The 18,190-nt window shown below is 40.5% G+C and overlaps 1 protein-coding gene across 2 annotated transcripts in view; it reads right to left on the bottom strand.

Annotated features, from left to right (window-relative positions):
- The window catches only part of LGR4 (leucine rich repeat containing G protein-coupled receptor 4), a 76,797-nt gene that overhangs the window by 24,469 nt on the left and 34,138 nt on the right, over positions 1-18,190 (bottom strand). For both annotated transcript variants that reach the window (XM_082058873.1, XM_082058874.1), the window contains exons 3-4: positions 5,844-5,915; positions 4,206-4,277 (exon numbers count right to left, since the gene is read on the bottom strand). In XM_082058873.1, coding sequence (XP_081914999.1) covers positions 4,206-4,277; positions 5,844-5,915 — 144 coding nt within the window. The remainder of the gene's footprint in view (positions 1-4,205; positions 4,278-5,843; positions 5,916-18,190) is intronic.

Genomic DNA, 18,190 nt, shown 5'->3' with positions numbered 1-18,190 from the left:
CATCTTCATACTGCAAAGCAAGATGCTGCTCTCATTTCTCTCAATCCCACACCAGGACCCCAAGTCTTTCCTGCCTGGGCCAAGCCAATTCCCTCTCCTAGAAAGTGTATTAATAATCACATTCCAGTTCAGCATGTTTCTGCCTCAAGCCTGCTCTCGCCACTGAGATAAGAAGGCAACTGCAAAACTGGTTATGATCCCGCACGGATGCTGGGAGTAAAAACCTGACTCGGGAGCCAGAACCGGTCCTGGGTACCATAGAAAATCACTGCTGACCACACGCCCGGAGACACCGACCCTGCAGCTCAGGTGAACACCCACGGAAAGAGAAAAGCAGGAGCTATCACCGTCAAACACCACACTGGCACGGTCCCAATACCCACAGATCTGGGATTCTGACATAGCAACATAGCTGCAGCGCTTTGAACCTCAGGGTGTTTCAAAAAGATGGACCCGATTTCAGAGCAGTGTATTTCACTACGGCAAGATGTTACAATTCCAGAGAAATTTACAAACGCTTTAATGAGTTATCAGGTTTTAGCAACCTTCTTATAAATGCTTTTATAAATGTTCCCTCCACTTGCTGTATGGACAACATCAAGGCAATAGTTGAATTTGTCCCAAATGCCTCTCAAAGTGTCGTTATCCACTGAGGTCACTGCTGTGGTGATTCTGTTTTGGTTAATTCGCTAATGGTGGCACGAAAACACAGTCTTTGACACATCCCCACATGAAAAATAGATACAGTGATTTGAAATTGGGTCCATCTTCTTGAAACACCCTGTATTGCTGCTCTAATATTCCCCACATGTGGGCACATGTGCAGGAACAAAACCTTGGTGACTCCTTAACTACAATTAGAATAAATAGTCCCTGATGCTTTAGCATTTATTGACAAGCTTTCAAAAACGGCTCATGGATTTGATGGCAAATGCCCACTAAAATTAGCAGCAATTGGGTATTTTGAGTTGAAATGGAACAAAGTTCTCGTTTTGAAAGCATCTGAAAGTCTCTGTTTGAATAACGTAGTTCCAGTATTTGTCAGGCAGTGAGGACTGTAGTAGAATATTCTATGCTATGACTTAAAATTCATATGTAGCTGGGTGTCTAGGGTGAATTAGAGCAATCCTAGAAGTTGCTGTAGTTTACAGAACCACTTTACAAATCCCCACAAAGGTCAGAACAAGTGGTGTTAACAAAACAAATAGTCATCGCAGTCAAATATGCTTCTTATGCTACAGCACCTAAAAAATAAAAGGTCCTTCTGGGCTCCACAGACGCCAAAACGCTTTCCTGCCTCCGGCTCTTCCTATGACCTTTGGATCACCAATAAACCTCCCCGATACCATTCCCAGATCCAAGGTACAAAGTGCGCCTCTTCGTTAGATATCACGACATTCACAACGAGAACACATCCTGCCACATAAAACTTCTCTGGGGTGCTCGACGGCAAGTTTCCCCTCACTAAAACTCTTTTCTTGTTGCTAAATTTCACTTGCATAAAGAAGGACTCTGTCCTAAGTCTATTTTGGAGGCCAAAGCTGGGAAAATATCCAATGTAAACAGAAAATAAAGAGCTGTTGTTTAGCATTCTGAACCAGGCTGGCTCCTCGCCAGCTGTCATATAAACATTAGAGATCATGAAGCTCCTCTAACCATCTTTATTTCCACACCAGTAGGTTTACTGGGCTGGTTAATACATACATAGTGTAATACATAGTGTGGCAACCGCCATCCTACGCAGCCAGAAATTGGAGCACATAAAGAGAAACGGTGTAGTTCTACAGGAGCTGGAACCCAAGTGATTATCAATATACTCTACAGTTTTATGAGCAAGTAATTTGTGTCTTCACCAAGAAAAAATTCCCCCTAAAGCCTACTCAGAGCAAACTGGGAAACTGCCAAAGGAGTCGGTTAAGAGATGTTTAAACTTGCAGGGTTTGCATGGAGATTATATATCAAGAAGTTAGAAGCAGGTTTTCTAACATATTCTGCAAAGAGTTGTTTCTTTTAGAAGAAAGTCACAGCAGCTCAGGATCTCTCAATGAATATTTTACACAGACTCCTTTGCGGGGAAAATCACCTTTTTCCTTATATATTTAGTTTTGGGTTGGGTTTTGTTGTTGTTTTTAAATAAATAAGGCAGTATGCTGGCACTTTTATTTCCACATTAAAACATAAAACTCAGAGGACCTGTTCTCCATTCCTTCACCAGAAGGTGCTCCCTACATTAGCAGGGGATGTGCATAATTACACTGTAATCTTACGGGCGATGCAGTAAAACAACGTTTTCCTGAAATTTGTTAAAATTACAGAAATGCATTTGGTGAAATAAAGAAACTGCACAGGAAAAATGCTTCATGTTTCCCACTACACTTGTCTCAAAAACCAATTTATTCTCAAATTGCTGCTGATCTGAACAAATGATGGTGATCCCGCAGGATCCCTCAGGAACTGAGAGGGACAAACCAAAACACAATTCACACCAATGGAATTAAACAAATTAATCTGAGGTTCTGACACCGATAGCTTCCAGAATGGGTTTCCAACAGCTATTTTGAGAAAAATCAATCAGGTTTTCCTCAGAAAAAGATGTAATAAGTAGCTTGCTGTTATTAGCCCAATTTAATCCTTTTTACCTTCCTAAAATGGATAGTTTATCATTTGCTTGTGAACATGGAAGCTCCCAGAAAGGGAAACCTCACCACGCTTTAAATTGTTACTATTACATTTTAATTACAATGATGTTATGTCAAGCAATCATACTGGTTACATTACACAATATTACATAATCATTCCATTATTTTTTCCAACAACTAAAATGTCTTTTTTTTAAAATGGTTCTAACCACTTTTTTTCTAATCATATTAAACTAGATGATCTTTCGAGGTCCCTTCCAATCCCTAACATTCTGTGAAAATATATGAATTATTAAAAAGAGAGAGATGCTGGTTTAATTCATCCATTCATTTTTTTTTTCTCCTTAGTTTTGCCCCTTCCCTTTTGCACATAAAATTATCAAACTGGAGATTTTTTATTTTAAACTTTAATTAGAGACTAAACACTACTGTATATAAGTAGAGAACAAAGCGCATTCATTGAAATTGAAACGGATGATGTGCAGACAACAAAGGTATTTACTAAAGTAGTTTCTTTTTTGGCACCATAGGAATGCTGAAAACCAGGAAGGAGTTGGTTTATGGTTTGTTTTGGTTTGTTTGTTTTATTTTTTGTTGGGTTTAGGGGGTAAAAAAACCGTACAAACACAACTATTAAAGGGTTATTCACATCATGCAGCCAACCTTGCTCTGCCCCGTGCTCCTCACTGCGCTTTGTTCACGTGTTAAAGGCGGGAATATCCGAGCAGGTAGTGGCCGGGATCCAAGCTCAGGGAATGCAGAAAGCGCCTTGGCAAGAGTTTGCAAAGCTATTTTGCAAAACTATTTTTTTTTTTCCCTAAAAAAAGCTATTCCATAATCTGATGCAACACTGAAATCAACAGGATCTTAGCCCAGAAATCTGAATCTTGGCACTGAAGGAAGAGATAATCTGCCCGCTCTCTCTGTAGATAAGCAGAAAAGAGGAAAAAATTTTGCAGCCCTTCCCCCCTCCACCTCCTCACCACCCTGATAAGCATCTACCACCTAGAGAGCTGTAACTAACTATTAAGGGCTGATTAAGATGCTTTATAAAACATAATAAGCCATGAGATAGTATAAGCACATGTGAAATATCTCATGAGCAACTCGCAATAATGGCTGAGGTGTTCATAACTGTCTCTGTGATTTCAACACCTTCCAGTAAAACCAATATAATGCGTGTCTCAAGCAATACTCCTTCCCAGAAACCAATTTCCCTCCTCTGGATACAAAAGACTTGGGCATGATTCATTTTTGCACAACATTTTAAAATTGCTTAAACACCTTAGGACACGCAAGAAAGACGATAAATGTTCAACTCCCCCACCATTACATTTATACAGCAATCCGGTCACTGGGTTTGGATTTTGATTTGGCTTTGGGTCACCCCACCAAAGATGACAAATCAAATTTCTTACTAACTTTACATGGGAAACTATGCTCCAGTTGAAACTGCAATATCAAGAAGCCCAGGTACATTATTACACATACATGACTATACTTCAAAACTCTACAGAATGAAACAGATGTGTACAAAGTGACAAAAAGCAAAGGAAGAAAACTTACAAAGACTGTAAACCGCTTAATCCTCTGATGGCCTCATTAGGTACAGTCTTCAGCTGATTGTTCTGTAGGGTCCTGTAAAATCCACTGTGTTAGCAAAGTACAATTTGACAATAATCTTTATCAACAGTAGAGGTGACAGAAGAGCCCACGGTCCCGCTATGGTTTCACAGATTACTGGTGTACATAAAAGCTTTCAGAATTACCCAAAGGCAATGATGAAACAAGAAAATGGTCTGTTTCAGTTTTATTTATGACTCGTTAATTAACTTCATTAATTTGCAGAGAACAAGCCTCTGACATAATACATTGAAATTCCCCTGAGAACTCACTGAAGAGGACGCACAACGTCACACTAATACAAATTTGCTACAATGAATGACATTTTATTACTTTCTTGTGAAATCACCCTATACATGCTCCAAAATACACAAACCTCTAGTTTTTCTCAAAGACCCATCAACACACAACGCATGAACAATCTGATTTATAAAGTGTGTTCACAACAAAGCACAACTTTAAAAGACACAGAATGAAACTGGCACCAAGCCGAATTAAGTTATACTGGGCTTTTTTTAAAGAACTTCTCTCATGGGACAACATATAATTGCACGATGAGTTATTTTATAAAGACAATGCGAATAACTGAGGTTTCACACATTATAAAATGCTGTTAGATTTTGGTGCGCACTGGGTTAAAATGCAATTAGACAAATAAGTTAACTCTTAATTAATACCCAAGCCCCAAATTTTTCAAGAACTGCTGGAATTTCAGGCACCTCCAGCATTGGGTATCCCAGTGGAGTTACCTTCAAAAGCCTTGACACTGCCTTCAACCCACAAAGCATCATTAAGCAGTATTGCAGGTGGGCAGTTTCCTAATCCGTACCCTCCTTATGATTGTTTCTTTACAACCTCAGGGTCCTTTTCAATGATTTTTTTTGTAATTATCTGTTTAATTAACTATGTATTACCCTACTAGTAACTGGAAATATTTACGTCAGCATAAATGCCGCAATTTCTGGATACAGATTTTTTTTAAATCCCAAACAACAGCAAACTCTTTTTATCCTTAGCTATGGGAAAACAGTGGAAATTAATAATTCTTATCTCAGAAAGGGAAAAAAGATATGGGAAACGAGGCATACAATTCTAACCTTTTTTTAATTAAAGCTTTTTTCCTAATAATAAGTCATTTTCACCTAAAGCAGAGTCAATCTATGGAAATTATTTCTATTACCCATAGGGGACGATTCCAAGGTCAGACAGTGTTTTACATCTCTCTAAGTACCTGGCAGTGTCGGGGTACCCGATGCAGTAAACTGAGGGGGTGGAGGATAACAAAAACATTTACACGTCCTTTTTAGGATTTTTTTCCTTTTTAGGATGCTTCTGCTACAAAATATACATCAGAAACAAGTAAGCTTTCTAATTAAACGCTGTAATTACGGTTTAGTCAAGTTCACCACTGCTCATCATCACCACTTAGAGCAAGCTTTGATAAAATAAATTAAAAAGTAGGAGCACTATAATTGAGAGGGGAATCCAAAAAACATTTCCTCCAGCCTCCCAGCAGCCAGGCTGGCTGTGCACTGAGCAAACGGACTGCGAGCTACGGAGCTCTGAAAACCCATTACTTACAGAACTTTGAGTTCTTTCAACCCAGACAAGGCCTTCGGATGGATAAAAGAGAGGTCATTGCCAGCCAGCCGCCTGGAAAAAAATGGCAATAATAATTTCAGTCACAAAATACAGTACTTCTACAACCATCTAACAAGGGAAAATCACCGATATATGAAATCTTGCAGGCAATTAGGCGTTTTGCATTCAGTTATGCCATAATCATGATCCTCCACGCTTGCAACAGTTATTTCAGTCATTGCATGTTTTTAATGACAAGAATGCATTACTCAGCCTCATGGATATATTTTTGCACACAAGCTAGAAAGAAAAACAAACCAACAAAACGCACCCCATAGCGATAAAGAATCTTATGGTACCAGGTTTGAAAAGTGCATTTACTGACTATCAACGTGACCCTCTGGCTTTCAGCATCGCTCTACTGAAACACATGCTCTGGTACCCATGTGGTTTTAATCTACGTGGCAGTTTCTACAGAAACTAAGCAGTTACGCAAAAAAATAGTTGGATGCTCGTGTGAAGAATCCCAAATGTGAAGATGATATTCGCAAGCAGGTGTGTGTTCACAGTGCTGACAACTAACAGGATGTCTGCTGACATGACAGAGACGTCATCTTTCAGCTTTTTGGTCAGCTGTTTTTCAGGAAATAAAACTGGTTTGGGATGGAGAAAAGGAGCGGGATCCTCGGCTCTACTGGCTCGCTCCTCGCAAGATGTGTCTGGTTTCAAGCTTGGACTGTTAGACACTAACGCAAGTTGTTAAAACCACCGTGATATTAAAAGTAATAAATACAGGAGACGCTGAAAAACACAAAGCAGAAAGAGCAGCCAAAACAGCTGCTTTCAAACAGCTCATTCCACCCCCTTCCCCTGCTCCTTTTTTCCTTCAACCTTTTCACCTCTATCCTGCCCAGCAGCCCCTGTGTGGTCCAACCTTTGTTGAGCTGCTAATAGTTGTGACACGAGGTATTTTATTAAGGGTAAAAGACAATAATGCAGAACACCTGGTAAACCAGAGCTGCCAACAGATGCCATCATTTTAGCCAAAGTATTTCCTTTCAGCCTTGTTTTCATAGCCAAGAGAAGCAAAAGCAATGCTGGGGAAGGGTGTACAATGAAATCAGCCGGTGGAAATACTGTGTACAATGCAGCAAGTGTTAATAATAAAAAACAGTCAATGTGTTTGGGCAAAGGTCACAGATTATCAAAACCCACCTCTGCTGTCACAGGGCACTGTGAAGCCACACTAAGGGGAAAATACTACTTCAAATAGGCAAATGAAGGAAAGAACAAGAGCATCACCTAAAGTATCAGCTTGCCAGAACATAGCAACATTATTACTTTCTTATCTTAGTCTCTGTTTCTAACTACATAAAAGAGATCACCCAAAGCATTTGATGCCTGCATAAATCTGCTTGCAAAGGAATTAATGACTTCATAAAATGCTGCCTGATAGAGAGCATGCAAGTTATGTTTATCAAAACCATTTGTCAAAGGTAGATGGTTTGATTTATAAACCAAGGGAGGAGATGTATATAACCAAACAGCTGTGAAATGAGAAGAAAAATAAAGAGAATCAATGTATACTTGTTGAAATATCCTGTCTGGGATTTTGGAGCTCTCACATGATTTTTCAAATACTCTGAATTTCTAACAGAAATTCTAGATGGTAACTAAACACCCCCCCCCAATCCATTTTGTCATCAGTAGCTGCCCAAATCAACTATATTAACTTTATCTGGGGGGATGTGGAGGGAGATCTGCAATATTTCATGGCTTTCTTTTTAACAATTTCCCCGAGTTCACTGCAAATGGAAATATCAATGAAACATGCTGGGTCTCTCCACCAGAGAGCCAGCGACCTACAAAACACTTGCCTATTTTAATGAAGTGTTCGAAACATCAAAATAGAGAACCTTAAATCAAGTGACATTTAACTGAGGCTCCAGCACCTCATGATTTTGGCGCTCAAACACTACGAGGCGATGTTGATGTTGATTCCCTACCACGTGTATCAAAAAGCGGCGGCTCTGCTGAGATTCCCCGTTAATCGGGCTGGCGTGCGGCATCTGCTCTAACTTCTCCCTCCACTCCAAGAGCCTGGGGATTACGGGTTGTTTTAAAAAAGCTAAACTAAATCCAGCCGAACAGCCTCCCTGAGTGTCACCAACACAACTACAGAGCGCTGGAAATGAAATACAGCTGAGCCAGGCTCGCGTGACTTCAGATAGTGAGACTTCACCTACCTCAAGGCAACTCCTGTTTATTCGGCCTTCTTGCGACCAACAGAAGAAAATAATGGTAATAAAACCAACAACCTGCAATCCATTACATTTCCGTTTCTCCTCCATCTGGCATCCTTCCAGGAAACAGGATGCAACTGGCCAAGTGTGCAAAGGCTTTGCTAAGAATCAGTTTGCCAAACAGACATTTATCATTCGCGTCCCGGCTGCTTGTTCAGGAGGTTTTCTCCACAGCTCTCCAGCATCTCACACAGCGCTCCTGATGCGCTTCCCTCCGCTGCAGCTGGACGGCAAGAGTTCTGTTTATGCAACCAGATTCATTTTAAAGATAAATGAAAAATTGATAGCGTATAATATAGCGCACGTACAATGTGTGAATTAAGACGTTGCTGAAATCACCCAGATGGGTTTTCCACATCTCTCCTTCCAGCACGTCTCAAAAATAGTCACATTCAGATTTGTATATATAATGTTTAAAATGAATGTTTTAAAAGCACCTCTGTTTCTTTCTCTCTCACACACGTGGTAAATAGGCTAAGAAAAACCACAGCTTTACCAAAACCCAGACTCCAGCACAACATAAAGGAAATAACCTTCAACTCCTTGCGCAAACTTGCTTGGGACCAACTTCTCTATAGTGGGACAACCCCAAACTGTGATGAAGCAGCACCTGAAGACAGCCCTACAGTTACACTATAGAGAGCCCAGCACCCATCTTTCCCTTCATTTTGAATTAAAACATCTCAGAAACCTGGTCTGAAAGCCCATCTGTAGTTACTGAGTCAAGGCGCAACACCATTACTTTGAGCTCTTTTTCTAAAAGGAAGGAATCTGTTTCTAAAACAGATTCACCCACAAAGACTTAATTTAATGAACAACTCTAAAGTGCCCTGTTATGCTATAGGCCACAAAAACTTAATTTGCTGCCTTTTAAATGTGCATCACACCAACTAAGAGTTTTCCTGCTAATTCCATTGCTGTTCCCCTTGTTTGGAAACTCTGCCCAGGACTGCAAATCTGCAAATATCCTCAATTAACCCAGCCGAGTTACACCTCGGGGGCTTCTGCAGCAGCATCACCATTGTAATGTGTGATCACGTTAGTATCTTCTTCTAGGTTGGCAATCTCCTTGTAATTACTTAGTTTTGAAAACTGTATTCCTCTATTTTTACTTAAAAAAAAATAATTAATTGTTTCAATGGGACACCATTTCTGCAATTCCAGACAAATCCAAATAGGCAAAATCAATTTCAGCACAGCAGGTTAATAGAGGAGGGCATACAGACGACAAAATCCTTCTGCTATCCTGTCATATTGGTAAGCAAGCATTACTCTCTAATCATAATTTTAAGTGACATAGTAAGTGATCTCCAGATGTAGAGCACTCCTTGTTGTTATTACAGAAATCAGAATACAATCTGGCTGGGGAATAATCTGCCATGGTATCTCATTCCCAGAGTACACAGCGAGCAGAGCTTCATGCACTGAAACTCTTCTGAAAGCAGCAAAGACTGTTTTCTCTCTTTTGGGAAATTAAAACTTCTGCAATTCTGAGCCTGGCAACGCGGCTGCATGTTAATGGAGCCAAGTTAATCACTGGTGTCACTCCAAAATCAGGGAGGGTGTCGCAGGGATACATTTTTGTCCATAATAATTAAAATCATTGCTCTCATTTTGACAGGATGCAACACAAACTCCTTGGAAACCTCTCTGCTTGTCTTGCATCCCAGATGGTGGGTGGTGAACCTCGGGTTACTTGAGAAAAGAACTGGGTCTCGTGTCCTTGTGAAGATCTCGTGCACACACATGCACACCTGGGGAGAGCCTTTTTACCGTGTTGTTTGCTTTTTGGGAGGTTGTTTGGTTTTTTCCACTTGGTGATATTGTGGGATCCTCCCAACCTTAGCTGTCCATCTCGTCTGTGACAACACCACATTGGCTGCTTTTTCCATGGATGAACTGTAACCTTTCTTCCTCACTGAAAATCCCAATATAGATGCAGACTGCAATCCTGACACGTCCTAATAAACCATTTATTATTTTCATTTCTACATTAGCTGCTTTGTAGTAAGACCCGAGACTCCTAATTCAAGATCTAGTGAAGGCTGAACCTTCCACAGTCCCTTAAGAACCCTCTTCCACTGTCTCTCTGCCCACTCAACGTCTTTTAATTCTCTATCTTTTATCTACTTATTTTCATTCCATTGGAAAACACTCCATTGCTTCCCCATGTGCACTTCTGTAATTCGTTTACTTTTTTGCTGTCTTACATCAAACTTTCCTGCCATCCTTAAATGCCCTTCCCATCAACTTTTTCAGGGTTTAAATTTTACTTCAAGTTCTCCCGCAACAGAAGTAACTTTTGAAAACGCCTCATAGATACACGTGCTGAGAATCATGGATTAAACTTTCTCAAATCTAAGAAAAGAGCTTCATGTTCCACCCATTCCACAAAAGCAGCCAGTTTGGAATGGAATTCCATTTTCTTAACAGATGACGCATGGTATTATGCTACAATTATTCATTAAGGTTCAAAGTTTTAGCATAACTAAATGGATATTTTATTCTGCTGCTACTAATGGAAAAATGCATTTGCCCCCTTCTACTTTAGATGCAGTAGTTTCAGCATCATAGAATCTCAACCACTGTCTATAAATAATGATGAATAAGCCAAGACACATCAGGACTGAAAAAGGAAACTTGTTACTACAACCAGCCCTGAAACTGCAGCAGCTCCGTCCAGCTGAGCAGCACTTCTCATCCTGAGCCTTTCCAGCATTTACAGCTTTCCCAGAGTTATACTGAACTTAAAGGTGATGGCTTGTTTTCAAAATGCATTCTGGACTAAAAAGTTATAATGTCTACGTAAACTAAGCTGCAAGAAATCTGAAGCCTGTCCATAAGTTCTACCGTTGTCGGCAAGAGTCAACAGCGCCCACTCCAACACAGAATATGGCTCCACGATATTCCTATCAAATAATATATTTTTTCCTTGTTAACAGGAAAATAAATGATGATGGATTTTGAACGCAAGCACTCCCATCCATGCAAAACATGCACTATCATTCCATTTGCAAGCAGTGTCTATATTTGGGCAAGACCTCCTTGAAGAAGAGACCACAGCCTACAACACCCAAACCTAAGGAAATACATACAAACTAAAATAGTTATTATACATTATGTCCTGCTGAAGCAAGCTTTGTCGCCACAGTTAGTATTCTCCAGCAAAACAGAACTTTGCACAAATTTTCTATATTGGTCATGTCTTAAAAATAAGCAACAATATTGTGCTGTCTTGAAGATTGGTCTAGAGCAGGAACAAGCTGTTGCAGTATGAAACTTTGATTCTTCCTACCTCCAAAGCAAAAAGCACAATACATTTTATAAAATGCATTTTCTTCTCCCTAACTGCCTTTCCACATCATCGTGATGACTTTCCTCTGCTTTACCTCCGATTTCTCATCACATAAGTAGGAATCACTACAGATACCATTGTGTTTACTCAAGGAGTTCCCTGAGACAAATATTGCACGTTCTTCATCATAATGCCCAAACTTAAACACTCTACTCGGGGAATATGGTGGTTTTGGGGGTTTTCTTTCTTCTTGCTGTCGCCTCAAAAAGCCATGTCTAACATTAACTTATCCTTTCACTGTGGATGCTGAGGGACTGGGGCACTTCACTGTGCTATGGGAATGGTTTCCATAGTGGTGGGTCCACTGCTGAGAAAGCAGAGGGGGTTTGTGCTTGACAGGTCCAGCTCTGAAGACTCCGACACCCCGAGAAGGATCTGTGGATTTGATACCAACTTCATCTTCCACTCCAACACGCTCCTTCCTAGCTATTATATAAATACATTTCACTTACCTAGTCTGTAAAGCAGAGACACAAAGATTAAAGCAACCAAACTCGGGTTTGATCACAGGATGCAACAACTGAATCAACTTCAGACTTGTGCTTTTAGGAGATAGTGCTATTTGGATGCTCAGAACATTTCCAAGATCATTAAAGACGTGGATGAGGGTGGAAAAAAGTGACTGTTGAGACAGTAAATCCTCAAAGTTGCTTCGATCTATCCATAAAGGCTGTCTCTTGCCCTGGCATTTATTGGTTTTCTAAGCATGGGATCTTTTGAAAGACCACACACCTAACAACTGATGCTGCAAAATGTGGAAGCGGATCCAGCCTACGTATATTTGGTGATTAAACCTCTGTTACCAGTTTTCTAACCACTTCAGATACATACTGGGTAAATGCAAGACCCAGGTTTTGTAGCCACCTTCAAAAAAACGAGAGTAGTTTTCAATAGGATTCTTTGTTTCAGAGTTAAGTCAACTCTTAACTTTTCCCTAGCTGGGAGAGGAAAAAAAAGGGAGCAAATATTTTATCAGAATAATCTAAAATTTTACTTTTATACAGGAAGGGCAGGAAAATAATTTTACATGAGTACAGGTTACTTCTGTGCCAGAATCAAATCTGCCAGTGCTAATGAGGGAAGAGGACCTCAGTACTCAAAAAATAAACCAAAATATAGCCATCCAAGAGGAGGGGAGAAATAGAGGTAAAAGAATCAGTTATTTCCTCACCCTGTCTTCTTACACAACACAGAGTGTCACACCATGGCACTATGACAGACCAACTAATTCTCAGAGGGATGTCATTTACCTCCGATATATTGGATTTATTTTTTCTGGTTTCCTGTCTAAGGTTTTTTGCAGAGCTACCTGTGACTCTTCTAGAGGTTTAAGCCTGGAACCATGTACATCTTTTGTCCCACACTCCAATTCCTGGCACCGAATGGAGATGGACGGCACGGTATGAGAGACCCAACCTGAGAGCTGCCGAGGCTCCCGCTCGGCCTCCAGAAGTTTCTTATCTGGTTTATATGTTCAGACAGCCCCAACCTGGCAGCTCAGGCAGCATAATAAATTCAGGCTCGTAGGACGAGTCTTGAAGCACAGCACCGCAAAGTTCAGCCCCCGGGCCATTGAGCTAAGCCAGCTTCTGTGTGTGAAAATAAAGCCGAACACTGAAACTCAAAGGCAACAGATAAGGAAAAAAGGTTTGTTTCCCTCTAAAAGTACTTACAGCAGAATAACCAGTCTTGGGATCCTTATACACAACCGTGCCAACTTTTTAAATTAACATGTAGAAACAAAATGGAAAGAAACTTCCTCATCTTCTAAAAACAATGGAATTTACTCTACCTACTTGCATCTGTCCCCACAAACTGGAAAAATACACAACTCTTAGGCACAGCAAGAACTTTCTAAGCTACAGAAATATTATTCTGACACCAGCAGGATTGAAACTCATCCAGAATCAAGCTGATTTAGAACTCGCATAGATAAGAAAACGTTAATTAAACACAGGTTGGCCAACATGCTTTTAAACATCATTTAGCATCTAGCGCAGACCAAGTAGGTGATGTTTAAAAATATCTTAGCTGACTGTGGTTAATTCTACTTGGGAGTCTTTGCCTAAAGGTTTGTCTTGACTAGAATTCGAAGGTGCAAGTTACAACACGCCGACGCACTTTCTAAAGCTCCGGCGCTCACAAGGCAGGGAATCATTCCTAATGTATGCTAGTCAGTCAAGTCGAAGCTTACGCTCCATGCTTGCTACCACACGTGAAACCTACACCTCGCATTTTCTTCATTAGAACTTTGCCTCTTGGAATTCAAGCTGGAGCGACTGAGGAAATTGCCTCCACCAGCTGTTCAAACATTCGGGGCTGGCAGATGGATGAGGAGTGCTCATCGGCTTCCAACCCAACGTCAGCCGGCTATTTTTGAAATACCAACAGAGGACGTCTCCAGTCGTTGCCTTTATAGTGAAGAAGCTGAAGAGAGCTCTTGGCTTGCTCCTCAGGCTCTGCTGGTGGGGCTGAACGGACAGATACAGGGTGGTAACATCTCCAATCATTCCAGCTTGTTTCACAAGAGGATGTTTAACCACAGCCCCAGTTACCACATGTTGACTAACACAAAGCATCAGGACAACTTTTCTCATGAAGATTCATCCTTACCTTTCCACTCAAAACAAGCCCTTTGTCTCCAGCTTCCCACTAAAAATCCTGAAACTATCCGTGTTTATGAAAGGGAGAGGAATTGCACCATCTCGTCAACATTCACACGCTACCTTGAAAACATCATTTTAAAGAGCTGGCACTGAAGGGCAAAAACCTCCTTCCAGCAAACGCTCCACAGCCAGGTGAGGAAAGACGCCGCATCCCAAACTAACAGCTCCGCCTTGGTGGCCCTGGCAGAACTCCAAGACATGCTTTATTCATAAAATCAAAGTCATAAAAAAGACAGACACTCCCGCTCCCCTCCCCAAGGATAATACCACTCGGTGCTGATGCAGAAATGAGAAGGAAGGGGACCATCTAAATTACACACCAAAACAGACACTACAAAAGCAGCTGCGCTGTCTCAGCCAGGTGGTCATCTTCAGCTGCAGCCAAGAGGAAAAATAACTCCAGACATTTCCCTTGCAGATACTTCCTGATTACAACCTTATGGCAAAAACACCTCGTTTTCACTGCCAGCGTGCATTTTAATTAATCCTCCTGTTCTTAAAATATACTTTGTCAATTAAAAACCATGACCAGAGACTCTGGTGGAGGGGAATGGGGGGTTGAGATGTTTAAGTAGATCTCTTAGTGGTGTAATTAGCATAGATAAAATTGAACAGTCAAGCAAATTCTCATTTATTTCCCTGAAAAATCACAGTTGCATGTGCGCTGTCTCTTGCTTGCTGTTTATTCAACCCTCAAAAAGCAAATTAGCACTGAGAAGAGAAAACTTCTATTGAGATAAGACTTCCGTTAATCACTTTACTTCCCCAACCATTTTTGCCAGCTATTAAATAAAAACCTTAATAAAGTTTTCCCTTGACCAAGTAAAAAAAATAAGTATTTGAGGGTAGTGTCACAGAAGAGAGACTGCTTCATTTCATATAGGAACAAAACCCAGAAACACAGCAACTCACAGGAAGGTAACCGAGCGCTGCTGTCTCTTGGTGCCTCCAGGAGGGATGATTTTCTTCCTTGCAGTATTACTGGGCTGGATATGGTCTTCAAAGCCCCAACAGCCCAAGAGCATCTCCCTCAAAACAGGGTCATTAAGTTGAGGAAACTTTTGCTTTATTCAAGTGGTTCAAGTTTCTGAAGCAAGACTGCAAAACTGTCCAAGAATAAAAATCATTCTGATCTGCCTTCCTTGACAAGAGGGCCTTTTAAATCAATCCAGCAGATCATTTACAAATAAAGTGAATGGAAATAATACAGTCAAAATCCTCCAGACAACTTTAGATAACTTTAAAGGAACTGCAACCATTTAGAAGAGCATCAAAACATAACACAGCCTGGCTCTTCCCGTTGAAAATTCACACTGAAAAACTGTTTCTGCTTTCTAAAAACACTGCATTATCTAACTATATTTTCCTCTTCTAGCGTTCTATAAATACTTCAAGGTGTGGTTAGAAAACTGTGGCCAAGTTCTTCAAGGATTTTTAGTTTCCATCTCAAGTTCAGGGCTGCAGCATATTTACATTAACATTTTCTGCAGAATACACTTCATTAACTGCTGTGGCAAAAACCCTTGGTGGTCTGCTCCTCCCTGGCTCCGGCCATTGCCGTTTCAATCATTTGCAAATTACTTCCAGATGGGTATCGGTTACACAGAGATGGAGAATTTTTATAACATTTATAAATAGTGCAAGAATCCTACAGACATAGGGTAAGTGCGCTATGGGGTGAGACGCACAACGAGGCTGTGGAGAGGGGCACATCACCCAACGGTGACGCCCACAGATAAGCTGGAATATCCAGGTAGGACACCATCTCAAAGGTATGAGAAATCAGATTTTACCTGCAAATGTCATACTTTGGAGGTGAGTCGTTTTCCCTAAACATGGCCACTTGGTGCCATTTCAGACATTCTCTTCCACCTGGTCCCAGCGGTCACTCCAGGTGGCCACTGCTCTCCCATCTGCATCAGCCCTGCCAGTATGCTGGTGGAGTCTCTGATAACCCAGCACATCTAAAATCAGCATGGGATGCATACATCAAAGCACCCAGGTCTCTCCCCGTTCTGTGATGTCTACATCTTTTAATCGAGCAGCCAGCTTTTACAATTCTGGTATGCTGCTGCTTTCACTTTTATTCACTAGCGTTCATTTTAGGATTCAAAAAACGATCCTGTGAAGTCCCTCCAGACTATCAAATAATTCATTGCATTAAGGAAATGACAATCCCCACTTTAAGTGACTCCTACTGCATTTTTTTAATCCTATACTCTCCATATGTGCACTACATAAAACTCAAGTTGCCTAGATAATACATCTAATTGCCTCCCATTTACATTCAATTAAATTCTGTTATGCTATTTTGCAATATTAATTAAGTCACTCTGTCAGGGGCTCATCTCTATTTGACAAAGAGAAGGGCTATAGTGTGGTATGAAGGGAAAGGTGTCTGGGGTTGTCCCCTGGATGAAGAGCCACTGGAGCCCATGGTGCTGTGGGTACTTACTGCACTCCCATTCAGTTTGTGGGATTTTTATTTGCTTTAGGCATGTAATTCCTGGGAAAAGATCTACATGGAAAAGTCACTTCTGGCATAGATTTCAACACCACTTTGCTTCAACTCTGCCAATTCATTTTTGCTGCAAAGATGCATGTTTTCTTTCTTTCTCTCCAGAAGTTGCTTTACCATCTCACTTAAGCATGCTAGGAATCATTTAAAGCTCCTAAGTGCGCACATATAATTCTGAGCTTAACGCCAGCCTATTTGTTTTGCAAACTGAAATGCCGGATTTAAGTGGGACATCGAGGTAGACGCAGCAAATGGCTCTTGGGCAAGAAGCACAGCAGACGATGGCTGAAGGCTCTGCCTTTTCTCTTCACCTCCTGACACACCCAGGGTTTATGGAAGTTACACAATACGCACACCCACCAGTTAGGTTTTATTGCTTAATTACTTATAGGGAAAAAAATGAAGACTCCCACAGTCATCTGAAACAGAATTGTTCGGGGTTTTTGTTCAACTTTTGGTGTCAAATATGATTATAAAGAATTTGGAAAAAAAAAATGGACTACAAATATAGTCTAACAAAATATACAGACATACAGCAGTGCCTATTATAAAACACACTGGGAATGTTTGCTTGTATTATATTATATATATATATAATATATATTCTGAGCCAAGAAAACCTTCCCTATGTTCTATTTTTCTGTTTGTTTTTTTTAATTCACTACTTATGCCATAGAGCCTTTCTTAAATTGTGTCAATTGCACACACGCACCATCTAAAATCCTGGTAAATCTGCTTTCCTTCATGAGGTATTCTTGGCTATACTGCAAATTCAAGCAAAGCTAAAATCAGAATAAACCAGAACCTGTTAAGCATGAAATAAGATATCGCACACAATTCATCTGACACAAATAAGCTCAGCTGAGCTGCACAATTGTACTAACTTATGTGAAGACTACTTAAGAACCAGAGAAAAATGAGTTATCTAAGTGTATTAGTAATGGTAGCTGCTACACTATCGGGATATAAGAGAGACCAAAATTGTACAGAGAGGTGAAACACCTTATTAGACCAGTGTAGCTGGGAGGCAAGGAAAAAAATCTGAGCAGCTTTCAGGAGTGCAAGTTTTTCTTCAGAAACAAGTGATTCATCTCTTATCAATTTCTCAATATCCTTGTTCCAGTGAGGTGTGGTGGTTGTGTTGGTCATAGCAAATAACCAGAGTCAAAAGGTTCTGGGCTTTATCTGTAGTTTTGCTATGGGGTTAATTTATCCCATACCCTCCACAAATGGCTTTCATTCTCTGCTGCTGTTTCCTCATCTGTAAAGTCAGGACAACGCTTCCCTGTTTCTTTGGGGGAATGAGCTGTTCTTTCCTTAGGTTGCATTTATTGAAAAAAACCTCAGCGTAGCAAACACAGTTCCAGCCTAGCCAAAGCCAGAAATAAGGACAAGCTTACTTTGTATTTTAAATGCTGTTTGATAAGAGAAATGCTACTTTGACACTGTGAAATGGCAGTAGTGTTGTCTTATCTATTGCTCATTACTGGAAATTCACAATGCGC

This window comes from Streptopelia decaocto, assembly GCF_964273445.1.
Source record: "Streptopelia decaocto genome assembly, chromosome: 7".
NCBI lineage: Eukaryota > Metazoa > Chordata > Aves > Columbiformes > Columbidae > Streptopelia > Streptopelia decaocto.
The sequence above is the reverse complement of the archived record's forward strand: the minus strand, read 5'-3'. Positions and strand labels throughout refer to the sequence as shown.